Here is a 20,011-nt window from a genome sequence, read left to right as displayed (position 1 = left end):
CCATGTTGGCTATTGGCTATTACTTTGTTTACTTCTAGGTCTCCTTCCTGAAATCTGTTTTGGAAGGTCTCAAGACATTTGTGCTGAGGGAGGATATTGGAAGACATGCAGAATGCTTTCCCCCCTTAGGAATCTTTTATGGCCTCTCAGACGCCCATCTTAACAAGGGAAAGAACTTCTGGGCAGCTAGATTGATTTTAAGCCTTCTGTATTTCTTGACATCACACATTCAAACACCCTCCAACGCCTTTTCTATCTCAGATCTCCGCTTGCTTTTAAGAAAATGTCTGATCACAATCATATTTGGAAATTGTGTGTGTGGTGATGGTGGGAGAGCTCTTTGGCCACAATTAGGTGCTTATGAATGCTCCAGTACCATAAGAGAGTGTGTGCTCTCTTAGAGGCTGTGATAAAATGCTGCTTTTGTTGGAAACAGCTGTGTCTTGCATTATAATTTCTCCAGGGAAACTATTCACCAATGGCTTCAAAATGTTCAATTTCCATGGAAGTCATCAAGTCAAACTAAAAAAAAACATATAAGATAAACAAAATGGAAAAATAGATGGAATGAATTGTGTGCGTGCGTGTTTCTGGGTTCACCTAACAGGCTTTTCCCTGGTTGCTTAATAGTCATTTTTTTGGGGGGGGGGGTGTTTCACTTAACACATTAAGCAATAAATGAATTACTATAAGTAGGCCAAACAAAAACAGCAACTCAAAATTAACCTACTTAGCATTTGTGGCATTCACCTGTGAAATTTTTAGCCGCTCTTGTTAAACCATATGGGAGTTGCTTTGCAGTAGGAGAGAAAATGAAGGATAAGTTTGCATTTTTGACAAATCATAGGAGTGCCTGTGCTGCCCTTGAGCCATGCACTACTTTGATATGCAAACAATGGTTTGAAAGTTATGTTGCTTTGACCCTCTTGTTGGGCTTGCAAGTAACAAGTGATAGATGATAAGAGCAAGGAGATAGATGCTGTAGAAGCAATAAAAATAGAAAAGAAAGAAAGATATACTTGATTCCAGCTAGACGGTACTATATCATGTCTGCTTTCTGTGGGTTTTAAAAATGTGTTTGGGTAGATTGAGCAACTCCAGAATAATAAAGATGCTGTGGGATCCTTGGTGCTCCCTGACCTTGGTTGTTTTCTTGCAGTCATTTAATTACCAAACTAGTCACATCATCAATGCTGATAATGCTAACTAGTTTGGTAACAAAACAACCAAACTCGGAGAGACCCAATGACTCTTCAGGTCATGGACAGTTGCCCAGCCATATACTAGTTAATGTGGCCCAGGTTTGGTTTTTTTTTAACTTTAATTGTGCCTCTCTTTTCCTACTTGCACCTCTTCCCTTCAGATTGTGATAATGGAGACCAGGAGTAAAGACGGTACTTGGCCCAGTTCCAGACCACATATCATGTGAGTATCTACCATACTACAATTTCCACAGTTTTGAGGTGCACCTGCATCCCCTGTCTAGGGTGGATTGTACTGTCAAAATTGGGCAGGCTTCCAGCTCCCAGTTTGCCTGAGCTTTGGGAGGTATCACTGTCTTCTGATCTCATTCTGCTCCAACAGGAACCAGGCTGTGGGTTTCACCTCCTCTTTTTCACACTCACTTTCCCTGCCTCTTTTCAGGAAGAATTCCATTGACGAGGAAGAGCGGTACCGGGGCCAGCCAGGGATTTGTGGCCTTACCAACCTGGGGAACACATGCTTCATGAACTCTGCTTTGCAAGTAAGAAACATGAGTGATCTTTTGGGTACCAAAACTTTGGGTACTGTGATGACTTGCCACCAAGCAGAACGAAAACTTTGCTCACATTCTGCTAGTATATTGGGTGCATTGCCAGAGTTGTTTCATGTCTGCCCACATGTAACGTCCTAATGGGTTATGTATTTTGGCATTGTCTGCTTGAATGCCTGTTTAGAGTAGCTGTTACGTTGTAGGGGAATTAACCCATCTTGGCTGATTTGTTTCTTAACACTCACCAATCCCTGAATGCTAACAAAAGGGGGGGAAAGGGCCACCCTTTTTCTGAGAAGATATACATACTTATGTATTTATCTGTGTGATCTATTCGTGACCCGTCAAAACTGCGGTCCACTAAAGCGCGCCCGATTAAAGCGCGTACCTGACGTCATCAGCAGCGCGACAAATACAACCACGGAGAAAAAAGGGCGCTTTAAAAAGCGCTTTTAAAGCAAGCCGATTCACATAAAGGTAAGGGTTAGGGTTAGGGTTATGTTAAGGGTTAGGGTTAGGTTTAGGGTTACGTTAAGGGTTAGCGTTAGGTTAAGGTTAGCGTTAGGTTTAGCGTTAGGTTAAGGGTTAGGTATAGGGTTAGGTTTAGGGTTAGGTATAGGGTTAGGCTTAGGGTTAGGTTTAGGGTTAGGTTTGGGGGGGTTAGGTTTAGATTTACCCTTTAATTTTAAGTTTACCGCTCACAGCGTGCTGTTTTCGTCGCGCTGTGATGACGTCACGTACGCGCTTTCGTCGAGCGCGCTTTAGTCTACCGCGGTTTTGTGGTGGAACCGATCTATTATGATAAATGTCAATCTTGTAAAAAGTACAATATTGACAAGAGCTTTTCCTTGACCTGCAAACCATAAAATTGAGAATTCAATCATCTGGAAAGCTATGATGATATCACCAGCCACCTCTTAGTGATAAGCCTCTGGTTGCATTTAATTGTCCAGCATCCTAATCAAAACAAAACATCTCTCTTACAATATGATAACGTACGATAATTCAATAAAGTCTGCTTGTATCAGTCTCCCTACAGTCCTAACTTAATGTCAACTCTAATAACACCACCTCTTTGTTTATATTTACCTTCCACTCCCAGGTACCCCCCCAGTAACCAATTCTCATTTCTGTCCCATACATGCCAGTGAGGCATGATGTCGTTCCCACCCTTTACAGCAAGGAAGCTATAGGTTTTTCCTGCCCACTGCAGCATTTGATCAACAAAACCAACCGTCTCAACAAAGATGGCTAGAAATTCCTGCTTCTCTCCCACACATGGATTTGGGTGAGGGAGTTGCAACCCACCTGGGGTCCTTTTGTACCATCTTACCATCTGTGGAAGAATAATGGATTTGCTAGTTCAAGGAATTTTGATTACACCATCTTTATCATGACTTGGGAGGATTGATAAATTAAAGATTGCTCTCTTTTCTGTTTTTTAAAAAATTCCCTTGTAAATAATTCCCTCCTTTTTCTCTTCCTTAACTTTAAATTGGAGAAAGTACGACGACATAGATTATAATAATGCAGCCAAATATTTATTTTACCCAATGGGAAGAGGAACAGAAAGGAGTCTTCTGACATTTCGCTATTGGAAACTAAAGAAAAGCTAAATTGCATCTACCCATTCCTTACTAATGAGCGTTTGTATAACCATTATAAAAATAATGGCTGTATAAATATCATAGCTAGACACGTCTTTTGCGTACATTATTTTTGTTTATGTGAAAAGGCGATTGGAAAAGTTCTGGGTCAATATCAGTTTGCTTAACCTTACTTTTAATTTCATTTCACAAAGGAAAATATTCTCTTTGTATCAAAAGTGTTTCCCCCCCCAAAGCTTCATTCTGAAAAATGAACTGCCACCCAACACTACATCTGGCACACTTTCATTCTTTCTTCCAGTGTCTCAGCAATGTGCCCCCTCTGACAGAATACTTCCTCAATAACAATTATCTGGATGAATTAAACTTCAGCAACCCTCTTGGCATGAAAGGTGAAATTGCTGAAGCCTATGCAGATCTCATTAAACAGAAGTGGTCTGGCCACCACCGCTCCATCGTGCCCCGAATGTTCAAGGTTAGTTGCGTTCTTGTCTTGCTGCTTTTTTAGTGTCTACCTAGCACGTTGCTGATCTCGGAGGCCCTGTTTTTGCATTCCATTCAGACCAAAGTGGGCCATTTTGCCTCTCAGTTCCTTGGCTATCAGCAGCACGATTCCCAGGAGCTTCTGTCCTTCCTGCTTGATGGTTTGCATGAGGATCTCAACCGCGTGAAGAAGAAAGAGTACATTGAATTAAAGGATGCAGCAGGGAGACCCGATGAGGTGAGCGTGAACTGTAAGGGAAATGTCGGAGAGTCCAACTTGGATTCTAGCCAGTATGTTTGTAGAAGGAATAATGTATCGTCAAACTTGGAAACTTCTGACTGGAGATCTTATCTGTTGAATTTCCATTGTGGTCTTTACATGTGTTCTTCTGGTCCATTTCAATTTTTATACCACGGTATGGAAGAACAGAACTTGAAGGAAGACCTTTGCCCAGTCACACCTGCCTGCCAGGTCTAGCTGGAAAGGGTGTGTTGTGGGTTCATGAAGGAATATCATCTGATGGGATCCAAGAGGAAAGCCTTTTCCGCGTGGTTCCTGCCCTTTGGAACATCATCAGACTGGCCCTGACGTTGTTGGAATTCGGGAAGGGCCTGAAGGCATGGCTTTGTCATCTGGCCTGAGTATCTGGTAGTGGTGCTAGAAAAACGGTGCTTTCCCACAGATTATGGGCTTTTTGGTGTTGTTGTTTTTTACTTGTTTCTAATGACTCTTGTTATAGTATGGGTTTATTTTGTCTATGGGGTGGTTCACTTTGTAAGCTGCCCAGAGTCACAGAAATAAGATACAAGGGACTAAGCACATTCAATCAATCAATCCTTTACTCCCAGTGCAGTCCCATGAAGAATTCATATTAATTCCTCAACTCCAAAAGTTCAGTGAACTCTAAATGTTATGGCTTTCGTCTAAATTTCACGAGCGGGAGGTTTTTCTTGAAACCTTAGCATGTAGATAGAAATAAAAACCAATTTTTTGTTCTCTCTGAGCAAGAACAGGGCAGTGCAGTGATAAAGGGGAAGGGGGGGGGGCTTCCAAAGGCTTTACAGTAATCAGAGATTTGGCAGTGCAAAATAAAGGAAGCTGGATGTAATTTGATGAGGCTTGGAATCTGTTGAAATGAGGCAATGAATCATAAGAACCACTCCATTACTGCAGTGAACTGGGGATGTCCTTTCACTAGGGACTGAGGGTTATTCCTTTCTATAGGATCCTTGCTTCAGACTCCTGTGCTCAGTTTACAATGCTTATAAATTCTCTGAGGTTTTCCATCACAAATGCTGTGCATTAATTGGTGGTGATATAATAGACCTCCTCTTTCTCTCCCCCTATATCCCCTTGCACTTTTTTCCCCAACAGCAGATGAAGACTAGCATGAATAATTGGTCTCACTTTAAAGATAAGGGTAGCAGGGGAAAAGTCCTTTGGGGGTGGTTGAGATTTATTTATTAATTCTGAGGTATTTGTTGCCAAACTCTATGGTAAAGTTCTAAAATAAACTTGTAAGCAGCCAGGAAGAGATAGGAAACTTCCCTTTGACCTCAAGCTGTAGTTAACATCACTTCAGCTGATGCATTTAGTAAAGTGAAATGCTGAGAATTGTAATTCAGAAAAAAAATGGGTGAGCGTGGGAAGAGAGAGCTGTAGCTTTTCAGACCATTCATTCTACCTCTTTCTGTTCAGGAAGTAGCAGAAGAAGCGTGGCACAACCACAAACGTCGCAACAATTCCATCATTGTTGATATCTTCCATGGACTCTTCAAATCAACATTGGTTTGCCCTGAATGTAACAAAGTTTCAGTGACTTTTGACCCCTTCTGCTACCTCAGTGCCCCTCTGCCAATTAGCAAAGATCGAGTGCTGGAGGTTTTCTTTGTATCCATGGATCCCTGTAAGAAACCTGAACAGGTACCAACAAGCTGCCTAGAAGGCAAGAATGTCGTGGCACATCTTGATTTGAATGAGATTTGAGGGTTCTGGAGTTGGCGGGGAAACGGCTCTAGAGCCTTTGTCATATATGTAGAAATTTTCATGCTTGATACTAGGGGTGGGGGAAAAGGTTCCCATCTGAAACCCAGGAAAGAGGTTTCCAATTATTTGGACAACGGTGACCAAATGGAACCAAAATTTGATATAGCTTCAACTTATTTTTAGGATTTATGCTGAAAGATAGAGAATGCAAATAGTTTAGATCCGACTATGGACATTGCACAATTGAGACCTATGGGTCTATCCCCAGATCAGTTTCTGTCCTGGAGATGGATTCAGCCTAGTGGGGAATTTGACTTGGGTTTGTGGTTTGATTTTCAATTGACTTTCTTACTAGTTTTGGACCTGGCCTCTTTTGTTGTTGTTGTTCTTACAGCATAGGCTGATTGTCCCGAAAGCTGGGAAAATGCGAGACCTCTGTCATGCTTTATCAGAGCACACAGATGTGCCTGCTGAGAGGGTAAGTTTGCCAGGAGGGTGAAGGAGAGATACCTGAATTGATTGTAGAAGCCTGTTCTGTGTCTTCCCTTTCTCATGACTGTTTCTTTGCCTCCTCTCCAGATGATGGTGGCCGATGTGTTCAGTCACCGCTTCTACAAGATCTACCAGAGGGAAGAGTCTCTCAGCTGTATCCAGGAACGGGATGACATCTTCATGTGAGTTTGGGGAGGGGATAATCATATAAGGCAGAGCAGTTGTTACCCTGATGCCCTTCCAGTGCAATAGACTGTAACTTTCATTACTCAGCACAGTTGACTTACCTAAAAAGCCCAGATTGGAAAAGCCCGAAATAAAACAGCACCAGCACTTAGACTTATATACCGCTTCACAGTGCTTTCCAACCCTCTCTAAGTGGTTTACAGAGTCAGCCTATTGCCTCCAACAATCTTGATCCTCATTTTATCCAGCTCGGAAGGATGGAAGGCTAAGTCAACCTTGAGCCTGGTGAAATTTGAACTGCCAAACTGCTGGCAGCTGGTGATCAGCAGAAGTAGCCTGCAGTACTGAACTCTAACCACTGCGCTACCACGGCTCTTAAGACCTTTAAATAAGGCAAAGGAGTGAGAGCTAGTAAAACATAGAATTGCACAATTGGAAGGGATCTTGGGGGTCAGGTAGTCAATCCTCTCCTCACCATAAAATGCACTGGAGCGTTTTCCATTACAGTGAGTCTGAATAATAAGATGGACCTGTAATTCAGACTAGCGTTTTACTACAGTGAGTAGGTTCACAGCAAACAGAGGGAGATCAGTTGTGATAGCAGAAGCAGCAAGAGGTAAGTATGTCAATGGGTCGGCATGGTCCAAGCATGACATGCATTGAGTCCTGTTATTTTATCCCAGCAGTAGGCAGAGAAGGAAGATCTTGGGATGGTGCTCAAGGTGGACACGCTTAGAGTTTAGGGGATGTTTTCTTCAGTGTCGGAAGCAAGTTGGTGTCAGTGTACTTGGAAAATTGAAGCTGCCCACCTAAGGGTCCACCTGCTTCTTTTGAGCCTCTTCCTTTCCTTAAGGAAATTGAATTGGGGCCACCGTTATAGTCTTACAGGTAGTCGTTGACTTAACAACCGCAATTGAGCCCAAGGAGCCGAGGTGGCGCAGTGGTTAAATGCAGCCCTGCAGGCTACTTCAGCTGACTGCAGTTCGGCTGTTCAAATCTCACCGGCTCAGGGTTGACTCAGCCTTCCATCCTTCTGAGGTGGGTAAAATGAGGACCCGGATTGTTGTTGGGGGCAATATGCTGACTCTGTAAACTGCTTAGAGAGGGCTGAAAGCCCTATGAAGCGGTATATAAGTCTAACTGCTATTGCTATTTATGTTGCTAAATGAGAAATTTGTGAAATGAGTTTTGCCCCATTTTACAACTTTTCTTGCCACATTTGTTAAGTGAATCGCTGCAATTGCTAAATGAATAGGGTGGTTGTTAAGTGAATCTGGCGTCCCCGTTGACTTTGCTTGTCGGAAGGTCTCAAAAGACGATCACATCACCCTGGGACACGGCAATCGTCATAAATGGGAACCAGTCGTCAGCATCCAGACGTAACTCCACGTGACCCTGAAGAGGCTGCAGTGGTCATACATGTGAAACATGGTGATCAGTAACTTTTTTCAGGGCCATTGTAACTTTGAACGGAACTAAATGAACGGTCGTAAGTTGAGGTCTACCCGTATAGCCATCGTTGAGGCCTTTGTATTTGTCTTCCAATTGTAATTGTAATTGACACTGTTTCCCCTTTACTGTTCAGTGGCTCATTGCCTCTCAGTTTGTGGTCTATAAAGTCTTTGTTTTTACTGTGTTTATAGAATTTTACGTGTATTGTGCACTTCTGGTTCTGCTTATTACCTTGGAATGGCATTTACCGTATTTTTCGGAGTATAAAATGCACCAAGGTTTTGAAGAGGCAAATTTAAAACAAAAAGCATTTGCACTCTTCAAGCCTTCCCCAAACGGGCCTGTTTCCCCCCCCCCAAAAAAAAGGGCATGAATAGCCCTTAGGAGGCTTGTAGAGTGTTCCTTGGGGGTGAGGCCCCCCCCCAAATGAGCAAGCAATGGCCCTTTTTTGTGAAAATGGGTCAATTTTTTTGTCAAAAAAGGGCATTAGGAAACTTATAGAGTGCTCCTGGGGGCTGCCCTCCTTTCAGGAGCTCTCTGAAAGCCTCCTCCAGGCTATGTGCAGCCATTTTGGTGAAGGGGCGGGGCTTCGGGAGGCAAAAAATGCTGTATTCAGCGTATAAGACACACACAGATTTTTAGCCTCTTTGTTGAAGGAAAAAGGTGCATCTTATACTCCAAAAAATACAGTAAATGGAGGTTAGGTGAGAAATGAAACACTATAAATAAGCAAGTAGTCTCCTTCCTCCTCCTCCTCATTGCATGTCTCTGCATCTTCCTCCAGATACGAGGTTTCTGTGTCCTGTCTGGAAGACCCAGCCTCAGCAGACGCAGTGGTCCTGCCAATCTACCTTCGGGAGCGTACCCAGGGCCGGGACTACAGCAACAGCTACTATGGGGTCGTGCTTTTTGGTCACCCGCTTCTGGTATCTGTGCCCCGGGATCAGCTCTCCTCAGATGCCTTGTACCAGCTCCTGCTGCATCGGCTCTCGTGAGTGATTTCAATCTCTGAGATAGCCTAGCGTAGCTCCTTCACAGCTGGGATATGAAGGGAGAGACGTACGAGAATACTCCCCCGAAATGGCTTTCTCCAATTTGGATCCTTCCACACACACACCCCCCAATACTAAGAGTCTTGAATTCCCAGGGTTCCCCAACCAACAGGGCCATTGCTGAGCATTCTGGGAATTGAAGTCCACGTAGCAATAGCATTTATCTACTGCTTTACAGTGCTTTGCAGCCCTCTCTAAGCGGTTTACAGAATCAGCATATTGCCCACAACAATCTGAGTCCTCGTTTTTACCCACCTCAGAAAGATGGGAGGCTGAGTCAACCTTCAGCCTGGTGAGATTCGAACTGTCAAATTGCAGGCAGCCCAGCAGTCAGCAGAACTAGGCTGCAGTACTGCACTCTTAAGCACTGAACCACCGTGGCTCTTGGTGGGATGGCTAGATTGGGAAAACAATGTCTCATGGAAGTCTCAACTCAGTGCTATTCCAGTAACTCAGAATGAATCCACCTCTATTTTATACCATCACAGCTGATGTATTGACTTGGTTTGAAGGATCCAAGCTCTGATTTTGGCCAAAAAAATATTTTTGTGGCCCTAGTTTGGAGCTAACGTCCTGATTTTAGTCATGGCAAAAAAAAAAAAAACAGGGAGGTGAAGCAGGCTGTCTGGCAACCTGGCCAGGATGGTAGATTTTCTTAGCTGGCTATTAGGACCTCCTGAGAGGAGAATTGGTCTTTGTAGCTATGACAAGTGCAAGAACTGCTACAGGGCATATGGGTGCGTTGTGTGGCTTTTTTTGCATAGTCCCATCCTGGAGCTTCCTTTGCATAACCAAATGATGGCCTGCCATTTAATCTCAGCCGCCTTCCTTCTGGTCAAATGCAACATTCAGGATAGCAGAGTTGTACTCAAGCAAATTATGCAGAGAGAGGGTCGTGCTTTGCTTCCCAGGGATTGTGACTCTTGACATAATTGGATGGGGTAGCATTTCCCCATTTCAAGAAGGCTGTGCAATCTGGGAGTCTTTCTGGACTCAAGAGCTGCTTCTCGATCGGATGGCAGCTGCGACCAGGAAGGCCCTTGCACAGCTTCATCTGATGTGCCAGTTGTGCCCCTTCCTAGATTGGGAGGCCCTTCAGACGCTCACTTGAACCCTGGTACTTCATGGCTTGACTATTGCAATTCACACTTCATGGGTTGAAGACCACCTGGAAACTTCAACAGGTCTAGAATGCAGCAGAACAGGCAGTGATGGACATGGTATGCCTGGCTGATTCAATCCAGCAAAGTGGTACACTGTGAGTTTAATTAAACGGTGCCGCCTGTCAGGATCCCATAAGTCTGCCTTCTCTGTCACAATGCCTGCCCTCTGAAATGAGGTTCTCCTGTCATTCGGATGGCCCCCTCCCTATTGGTGTTTTGGAGGGCCTTCAGAACCTGATTCTTTGACGAGAGTGATTGACACTCCTTTAAGTGATCTGGGTTTCTTCTTCTTCTTCTCTGATTGCTGTCTTTTGTTCCTTGTCCTTATATCTAGTATTATATTGATTTATTCCTTTTAATGTTGTTCACTTGTGAATCATCCAAGGTTGCTGGGAGTCAGGGAGCATACAGATTTGCATAAAATAACAGGGATCGCTTAGCCTGAGAATCTGGAGATGGCTGGGAAAAAACCTCCACAATCCTTAAGAGCAAGCTGATCCTATATCAAAAGTCTGACTAAATTGTAAGGTTTTTTTTTTTTAAATGAATGAGTGTTGACAGACATCTGACCACATAATATCTCCTCCTACATCCCGGACTCTGTCCATCCCTGATCCGACAACTGTTCCTTTCATTGGATGACAGTCACAGGGGCACGTGCTTCTTCTCCCTGTGTCAGGCAGAGGATGTGATCTGCTTCTCTCTTTGACAGCCGCTATGTGACATGGCCAGACTCTGAGGACGAACAGAGTGAGGAGGAGGAGGAGGAAGAGGAGGAAGAGGAAGAGGAGGAAGAAGAGGATCTCTACAATAAGAGATCCAATGGGCTGAGTGAAGGTGAGGAAAGCTGGTGAGATAACAAGAGTGTTAACAAGAGGAAGGGAGGGGAAAATAAGGGACCTTCATGCTAATTCACACCTGCTTTCTTTGCCTGTAATTTGCAGGGGAGGATGAGGAGGAAGACGAGGAAACAACAGCGGAAGGCTTTGCCAATCAGGACCCTAGCTCAGGGACCCCTTCAGACACTTCAGTGGGGGAGGAAGGGGCTAGTGGGGAGGAGAGGCGGAGCCCCAACACATCTCCCCCACAGCGTCCCCAGTCTCCCCATGTGCCATCTTTCAGTCCCAGTCCTCCTACAGCCAACCAGGCGAAGCGCAAATGCTGTCTGCCCCAGAAGCGGCCAAAATTGCTTTTTACACTACAGCCCGTCAGTTCTAATGGCACCAGTGACTGGCTGGCCGGCCAAGAAGAGAGCAATCCTGTGTCCTTCAACTGTAAGTCCCCCCGGTAGAATAACTTCAAGTTTGTGGTAACAAAGCTTTCCGCTAAGAAAATGTTTGGTGGTGGTGGTGGTGGTGGCAGCGCTGGGGAAGTCTGAGGGTTGGTGGCCAGATTGGGAATGATGAGGAAACATCATTGGCCCGGTCACAAAAGGCTTGCTGAGGGAAGGCTGCAATGGTGGCTGTGATGGAAAGGCTAAAAGAGTCTTATCCTTGTGAGCCTCAATACATGATAGAAGTCAGGACAGAAACCCCAAATACTGACTCCTTTGCAGCTGTGGGCTTTGTTGATGCTATACAAGGCAGACCTATTTCTGTTATTGCAGTTTCTCTCCATGCTCAGCTTTCCCTGTCTCTAATAGCTTCCCTTCCTATCACACTTATTATGTCCCTTTAGATCAGACGTGTTCTGACCCCCCTCGTACCACACCAACAGACACTCTGAGCCAAATATAAGTTACGGCATTTAATTAACAGACAGACAGATCCTTGGCAGCAAACCGGCACAGACAGGATTGGGCAGCAATCCAGCACAGATAAGCCGTGGCAGCAATCCAGCCTTCCAAGCTCACAATAATGTTCTCCAACATTAGTTCCTGCGTTGACTTCTGCAGAAGGGGCGTGTGCACAAGCAGTCCTTTTTATAGTCTGGAGAGGAGCCTAATTACCACCAGCTGAGTGCAATTACTTCCTGTACTTGCGCAACTCTTCCTGACGCCTATTAGCTCTTTGGTGCCAGGCATCTAGGAACAACTCACTGCTGACGTCAGGATCACACTCCCTTGTCTCTTCCCCACTGGTCCAAGGCTCAGGTGCCTCCTGGTGGCCAACCAACCTCTCTGCGCCCTGCTCGGAGTCGGAACCCTGTCCTCCACATTTTCCAGAGCCGACTCATAGGGGCCCTCGCGGTCAGAGTCTGTTTGCAGCTCCAACGGCTCCTGCTGGGCCACCACAGCCCTTTTACGACTTGTGGACTTCAACTCCCAGAATTCCTGAGCCCTGCTGGCTCAAGAATTCTGGGAGTTGAAGTCCACAGGCCGTAAAATGACCATAGTTCCCCACCCATGTTTTACATCTTTTCACTTGTTCCCATTACATCAGATCATTCAAATCCCTCCATTAATCTCAGCGGTCTTTTCCTGGGATGAGCTAACATCTCTCAGCCCTTTGGTCCTGGGATTTTATAGGTGAGCCCAAACGTCCACAGAAAACAGCTACTGTATAATGCTTTAAGGACTGGAGAGGTGAATGCTTCCTGGACTGCTGGCAGTATATGCTGGGGGAGGGGGGGGGGATCAAGGCAACAGAGCACTCGTGCCTGGGCCCAGTCTGCTTGCTGAACCTATGCAGTTAACATGCAACAATCCTGGATTTCTGACTCAATTTCTCATCCTTTGCTTCAGCCCAACCATACGTTGCTCTGGACTGGGATTCTGAAATGAAGAAGCGCTACTACAATGACATTGAGGCCGAAGTGAGTGTGTAACTTTCTTAAGTAGGGAACCCTCTCTTCTCTGTTTTTCCTGTAGCATTGTGCTCGAGTTCTGCAACATGGACTACTGTGGTGGTGAAATCTAGCTTCATGTGTAGTCTGAACTCAGATCTCACCAGGAGATCTTAGACTTGACACCCTTTATCAGTCTTACAGAGTTGTGTGGATAATAAAGTAAGACCTAATGTACGGTGGCTCAGTGGTTAAGATGCTGAGTTTGTTGACCAGAAAGTTCGGCAGTTCGAATCCCTAGCGCTGCGTAATGGAGTGAGCTCCCGTTACTTGTCCCAGCTTCTGCCAACCTAGCAGTTCGAAAGCATGTAAAAATGCAAGTAGAAAAAATGGGGACCACTTTGGTAGGAAGGTAACATAAGCCTTTGGCGTTTAGTCATGCCGGTCACATGACCACGGAGTCGTCCTCGGACAGCGCTGGCTCTTTGGCTTTGAATAGCAATAGCAGTAGACTTATATACCGCTTCATAGGGCTTTCAGCCCTCTCTAAGCGGTTTACAGAGAGTCAGCATATTGCCCCCAACAATCTGGGTCCTCATTTTACCCACCTCGGAAGGATGGAAGGCTGAGTCAACCCTGAGCCGGTGAGATTTGAACCGCTGAACTGCTGATCTAGCAGTAGCCTGCAGTGCTGCATTTAACCACTGCGCCACCTCGGCTCTTTGAAACGGAGATGAGCACCGCCCCCTAGAGTCGGGAACAACTAGCACATATGTGTGAGGGGAACCTTTATCTTTATCTTTAAAGTATGACATCTTGGACTCTCAAAACTTTTTCTCAGATATAAATGTGACAACGACCTTGCTCTTCCTTTCTGTCTTGGGGGAGAAGTTAGCCTCTGATCATTTTATCCATCATGTATGGATGTTCTTCCCTTTAGGGCTATGACAAACATGACTGTATGGGCTACACGCTGAAGAAGGATCCCATTAAGCTGCAGGAGTGCATTGAATTGTTCACTACCATGGAAACACTGGAGGAGGAAAATCCCTGGTGAGAATTGAAAACCTGTCTATGATAGAGGCTCTTTCATTGAGATAGCAGGGAAGGGAGGGTGTGAGGTGATTGGATGCTGACTTAGTGCTGGTCAACACTTCAAAATTCAGTAGATAAAGATAACAAAACAAGAATGCTACATGAGCCAAAGAAATCCACGTGGGTCTTATTTTGTAATAATCCAAATTAAGTAGAAGATCCAACAGATTTTGGAATATATGATAAGATCTCATTGGATCATTCCATGCTAAAACTTCTCTCTCAAGATTGGGGAGAGGGAAAGGAGGCAATTTGTGGAATGCTTAATTCTCTTGAAGGAAAAGGTGTCAGGCTTATGGACTTGTTTGTTTCAGGTATTGTCCCACCTGCAAAAAACACCAACTTGCCACCAAGAAGCTGGATTTATGGTCACTACCGGAGATTCTGATTATTCACCTCAAGCGTTTCTCTTATACCAAATTATCCAGGGAGAAACTTGATACCCTCGTGGAATTCCCTATCCAGTAAGCCAGGGGATCTAGTCATTCATTTTTGTTACCAGGAGTAAAATGGGTGGGTGATGTATGTGGCTACCTTTGGATAGCATAGATCATGGAAAATGCAACCGAGGAACGCTCATACTTTCGTCTGAGGAAACAGATGAGTGATAATTTATGGCCTCTGAAATTGTGAAAGGTGATTGAAAGCCTTCATCATCTACTTTGGAGGCCATCAAAAACCTGAATTGACTTTGTGTGAATGGTGTTGGTGAAACTAGATTTATCTATATTCTCCTTTCTATTATCTTATTCCTTTTTTTTTTGGCTTGCTACTTACTTCTTTCCTGCACTCTCTTACACTGCTACACCATAAAGGGAATAATAGCATGATGGGTATGTACTGTATGCATGTTACATCAATAAGAAGTCTCAGTAATCATCCAAGCTCCCATCACCATGACACCCTGTCATAGTTGATTCTGCTGCTAAAGGATTTTCAAAGGTAGCTCCAGGGCTATTGAGGATTTAGAAACAGGGCATGCTGGCCTCTTCCAAATGTGGTGAGATTCTCTGTCCCTGTTTTAAGGCTCTCTGCCGAAAATACTTGCTTTGTGTAATACCAGTTCATTGAAAGATCTGGGGGAAATGCAGCACAGCTTTCTTTCTGCCGAAGCCGTCAGCTCTCTCGGGTTACATTTGATAAAGCACCGAGGTGGCGCAGTGGTTAGGGTGCAGTACTGCAGGTCACTTCAGCTGACTGTTATCTGCAGTTCAGCGGTTCAAATCTCACCGGCTCAGGGTTGACTCAGCCTTCCATCCTTCCGAGGTGGGTAAAATGAGGACCCAGACTGTGGGGGCGATATGCTGACTCTGTAAACCGCTTAGAGAGGGCTGAAAGCCCTATGAAGCGGTATATAAGTCTAACTGCTATTGCTATAAAGACTGTGGGGCAATTTGGACATTGGTTGTCAGACACATCTCGAGCTCAAGATGTGGAAGGCTGCCTTAGTGTAAAGTTATTGTGGCAGCTGGGAGCCCACCTTGAGATAGTAGCAATTCCTTTGTGCACATAGTACATGACATTTCTCCAAAGGGGTTGCTGTCGGAGTATCGTTACACAACTGTTGAAAAAAAAAATCAAAGTGGCTTTGTAATTTCTCTCTTACAGGGGCCTGGATTTTTCTGATTTCATCATCAAACCCCAGAAAGAAACTGACGCTTCCCTGTACAAATATGACCTCATTGCTGTGTCCAACCACTATGGTGGCCTCCGGGATGGGCATTGTATGTATCCTGGCCCTAGAGGAAGTAGATTTTTTTAGGAGGCGGGGAGAAATTAGGGGCCTCAACGAAGAATAATTGAAGCATAATCCAATGAAAATATACTGCTCTTAGTAAGGGATATGTGCAAAAATATTTGAAGGATAGTTATATGTTCTGACCCCCCTCGTTCCACACCAAAGCACACTCCGAGCCAAAGATAAGTTACAGCATTTAATTAACAGACAGACAGATCCTTGGCAGCAAACCGGCACAGACAAGCTTGGGCAGTAATCCAGCACAGATAAGCCGTGGCAGCAATCCAGCCTGCCAAGCTCACAATAATGTTCTCCAACATTAGTTCCTGCGTTGACTTCTGCAAGAGGGGCGTGTGCACAAGCAGTCCTTTTTATCGTCTGGAGAGGAGCCTAATGACCACCAGCTGAGTACAATCACCTGTAATTGTATAATTGTTCCTGACGCCTAGTAGCTCTTCGATGGTGTGCATCCAGGAACAATTCACTCTCCGGCTCACACTCCCTTGTCTCCTCCCCACTGGTCCAAGGCTCAGGCGCCTCCTGGTGGCCAACCAGCCTCTCTGCACCCTGCTCGGAGTCGGAACCCTGTCCAGGGTCCTCCACATCCTCCAGAGCCGACTCATAGGGCCCCTCGCTGTTGGAGTCTGGTGGCAGCTCCAACGGCTCCTGATGGGCCACAACAATTATATAGGAAAGTGTAAGCCACCCAGAGTCGCTCTTATCAGTGAGGTGGGCAGGATATAAATGTAATAAACAAGCAAACAAGATTTCCCCAGCCTCTCTGTTTCAGAACCTACTTTGCCTTTAGTTATAGCTTTCAGGTCCATGAACCCATCTGCCAGTTTTGTTTTGTTTTGTTTTTATTTTGCTGCACTCCTCCTCCTCTCCATCTGGAGGTCACAAGCTGCCTGCCACTCATCTGATGGATGAGGACGGTTTGTCCTTAAAAGTAGTTGCAAAGAAATAGCTGAAAACTTGCTCCAATTTTTTGCTGGCAAACGGTACCAATACTTAGCTAACTTTAAGGAAAGAATCTTGTTTTCTCTTCCTCTGTTAGGAAGGAGACTTAAGATCACTCTTTTTTTTTAGTTCCTTTGAACTAGTCTCGATTCCCGATGACTCACTGGACTAGTCCCTGCAGTATTTTGTGGCAATTCTTTTAGAAGTGCTGTGCCATTGCCTGGTTCCTAGAGCTAAGAGAGAATGACTGGCCCAAAGGTGAGTCTGGTGCCTCAACCACTGGGTCGAATTGGCTGTCCTTCTCTCTGAGCCCAACATGATTAGAAGGCAAAAACAATGAGAAAACAAGAGAAGAGCTTAGCTCAGGGGATATATTCACTGGAATTGTAAAGAAACAGGCATAAAACACAACTCTGCTGAATTCCTTTGTGATAAGACCGTGTTTGTTTTCTTGGTGGATAACAAAAGAATACGGAATGATCTGACTCATCTCTTGTACTCTCTAGACACCACTTTTGCCCGGAACAAGGACACTGGGGCGTGGTATTATTTTGATGATAGCAACGTGTCTGCGGTTTCAAATAACCAGATTGAGGTAAGGCATTTCATCTTGGAATGGGCTCATTTCAGTACTTGGCTGGCGAATGCCTTGCTGCATAACCAAAGCGCTGTTCTCCTTCATACCTTTTTGCTACATGGAATGTCGGATCTTGCCACACAATATATTCTTTGACTTGCATTTGTTTTATGGCTAAATTTTGAATGGAACCTTGGAAACCGTGTGTTTCCACAAGCAGACTGGGCTTTTTAGTGGGAGCAAATTGAAATAAATTGCCTATATATTCTTACTTGTTAAGAAATGAGACACATTCCGATGTCTCTAAAGAGTCATTTCAAACAACTATAGGGGACAAAGGAGGCTTATTTGCCTCGGATTGCTTCCTTAGTCTTGCCATCGACTCAGGGCATTGTACGATGGAGGATTGCTGTGTGAGATGTGTGCTGCACTTGCAGTGGGAGTAAAAAGTGCAGAATGCGACTCTAAACTTTTTGAGAATGTCTTTTGTTAAAGTTAACTATTTAAACCCAGCTTTTGATACCTTGGCATTTTTAAAGATACTATCATCCCTGGATTTTCCAGCTAGTATGGCGATTCTCTTGGGCTGCACATTCTGGAGGGGTCAGTTTTAGTACTTCCTAATACAGTGATGGCGAACCTTTTCTGCACCGAGGGCCGAAACTGGAGTGCATGCACGCACCAGAGCACCGAACCTGGAAGAGAGCAGCTGATGGCCAGCTCCACTTCTGGGTTCCGGCGCATGCATGCTGAGAGCAGTTGACTACCGTGTGCATGTGTGCCGGATCAGCTGGCCACCATGCATGCGTGCAACAGAACCTGGAAGAGCATCTGGCAATGGTGCACATGCGCACAGAGAGGGCTCTGCATGCCCCCCCTGTCACACGTGCCATAGGTTCGCCATCATAGTCCTAGCATTAGGTAAGAGAACCGTGGATTAAATTTTAAGACCGAAGAAACCTGCTCTGAGGACATGCTTCAGAATCTTCATTCTTTCCAGTGGCCAAGCTGGAATAAACAATGAGAATGCAAAGCTTTATCTCCTATGATGCCTCTTATATTAAAGCAATGCAAAATTTTCTAAACAAGTTTTTTGGGACCTGTGTAGTCTTTCCTTGGCCAGTTTGATAGTCCATCAAGTTCGGGGGATTTACGCAGATGGGAAACTATTGTCAATTCAACGGTTCCCTTCTTTTTGAGCCGGAAGCTGTTTTCCCAAGTGTATCTTCCAGGCTGTGTTGTTCTTTGTAATTCATTAACTTTTCCCTGTTCTTCTTGCCAGTCCAAAGCTGCCTATGTCCTCTTCTATCAACGCCAGGACAAAATCCGCCACCCAACTCCCCTTGCTGCATCCACGAGTACATCTGCTTGCGGGAATGAGGAGGACTATGCTGCCTGCTGCGATTCTCACTCTCAAGAGCTAGCAAACCGGGACTTCATGGATGTGGACTGACCTTCACCTCGCTTCCCTTCTCCATTTGCAACAGGCGGAGAACCATATACGTTCCCTTCCTTGAACTGAAGGGGGCAGCTGGATTTCAGGCCTTGGAATAAGGGCAGGGCAGGGATGTAGGAGACGAGATAGAGCCCCTTACCAGCACAAGCAGACCTGCCATCGTCCTGTGTCCCAAAGTGCAAGGCTCTTTGCCTAGCACATAGTTCCCCATTGTGGAGGGGAAGATTGACTATCCTTTAAAAGGCTTGTGCCTTACATCAACATAACAAGATAGGCTTCTTGGATTGTCTCCTCCATTCCCCCTTTTTTTACATCTCAAAATTGAGATGCTTTTATTAGTGCTAGGTTTCCTATGTGGAAGGAAACTTAAATGCATCATTTTTATGCTGGCTGTGCACTCCGCACCCCACCCCCAATCTCCCGCAGTATTAGGCCACTCTCTAATCAGGGTATCTGCCCTTGTTTTGCTGCTCGGGACTTCATGTCTTCGCCTCCAGTTCTCCATTGCTGGTTCCTGTGTTTTGGGAGGAGTTTGCCAAGATCCTAACTCCTGTGTAGTCTGTGGCCAATTAGGACACTTCCCTGCTACTGCCCTACGTCTGACATTGGATAGGTCTGGATAAATGTACCCCACACCCTCCATGTTCTTTCCTGTTATTTACCTTCCAAGTGCCTCCTTTTAGCTTCCCAATTAAGCAATAATTCCAATATTGTCCTGCCTGTCTCCCGGCATCTGGTAGAAATCTGCAACTCATGTGCATGTTTCTGAATTTGTATTATTCCTAATTTCTGAAGCTCCTCTCCAGTTATTAAGGTGACTGTGAGCCACTGAGCCCTAAAATCCTACTTTTTACTCTTGCATCCAAACCTGTTTGGGAAGACAGCCATTTTCAGTCTGTACTGTGTTACAGTTCCCTTAAGCCTAAGGACTGTAGGAGAAACTTAGCTACCAGCTGTTGAAGTTTCTTCTCAGTTGGCCTGAATACCTACCAGGTGTATCCCCTGTTGGAGCAAAACTTTGAACTTCTTCCCTTTACTGAGTCTCTGCTGCCACTGCTGTTGTACCTCTAGGCTCAGGGATTGCACTAGTTTGTAAATAGGTTTGTGTGCGCAATGCAGTGGATGGAATACAGCAGGAAGCAGTGTTGATCAAGCACAGGACACTCACTGTTGGCAGGAGCACATAGTGCATTTAATTACTTAAAGAGTTTGGAAGATTATTCCTTCACTTAACTCTTTGAGCTTTTATTTCTCTTGAAGTTATCTTGCAGAAGAAAATATTTTTT

At 44.9% G+C, this 20,011-nt stretch overlaps 1 protein-coding gene across 1 annotated transcript in view; it reads left to right on the top strand.

Moving 5' to 3' along the window:
- The window catches only part of USP11 (ubiquitin specific peptidase 11), a 30,516-nt gene extending 11,525 nt beyond the window's left edge, over nt 1-18,991 (top strand). The window contains exons 6-21 of the mRNA XM_032210710.1: nt 1,364-1,425; nt 1,645-1,744; nt 3,662-3,835; nt 3,923-4,081; nt 5,543-5,767; nt 6,225-6,308; nt 6,410-6,504; nt 8,745-8,951; nt 10,888-11,012; nt 11,120-11,449; nt 12,859-12,929; nt 13,840-13,952; nt 14,309-14,458; nt 15,603-15,718; nt 17,199-17,287; nt 18,552-18,991. Of these exons, the coding sequence (XP_032066601.1) occupies nt 1,364-1,425; nt 1,645-1,744; nt 3,662-3,835; nt 3,923-4,081; nt 5,543-5,767; nt 6,225-6,308; nt 6,410-6,504; nt 8,745-8,951; nt 10,888-11,012; nt 11,120-11,449; nt 12,859-12,929; nt 13,840-13,952; nt 14,309-14,458; nt 15,603-15,718; nt 17,199-17,287; nt 18,552-18,722 (2,271 nt within the window). The 3' untranslated portion in view covers nt 18,723-18,991. The remainder of the gene's footprint in view (nt 1-1,363; nt 1,426-1,644; nt 1,745-3,661; nt 3,836-3,922; nt 4,082-5,542; nt 5,768-6,224; nt 6,309-6,409; nt 6,505-8,744; nt 8,952-10,887; nt 11,013-11,119; nt 11,450-12,858; nt 12,930-13,839; nt 13,953-14,308; nt 14,459-15,602; nt 15,719-17,198; nt 17,288-18,551) is intronic.
- The last annotated feature ends 1,020 nt before the right edge of the window (nt 18,992-20,011 follow it).

This window comes from Thamnophis elegans, chromosome 2, assembly GCF_009769535.1.
Source record: "Thamnophis elegans isolate rThaEle1 chromosome 2, rThaEle1.pri, whole genome shotgun sequence".
Taxonomy (NCBI): domain Eukaryota; kingdom Metazoa; phylum Chordata; class Lepidosauria; order Squamata; family Colubridae; genus Thamnophis; species Thamnophis elegans.
This window is presented reverse-complemented; position numbering and strand designations above follow the sequence as displayed.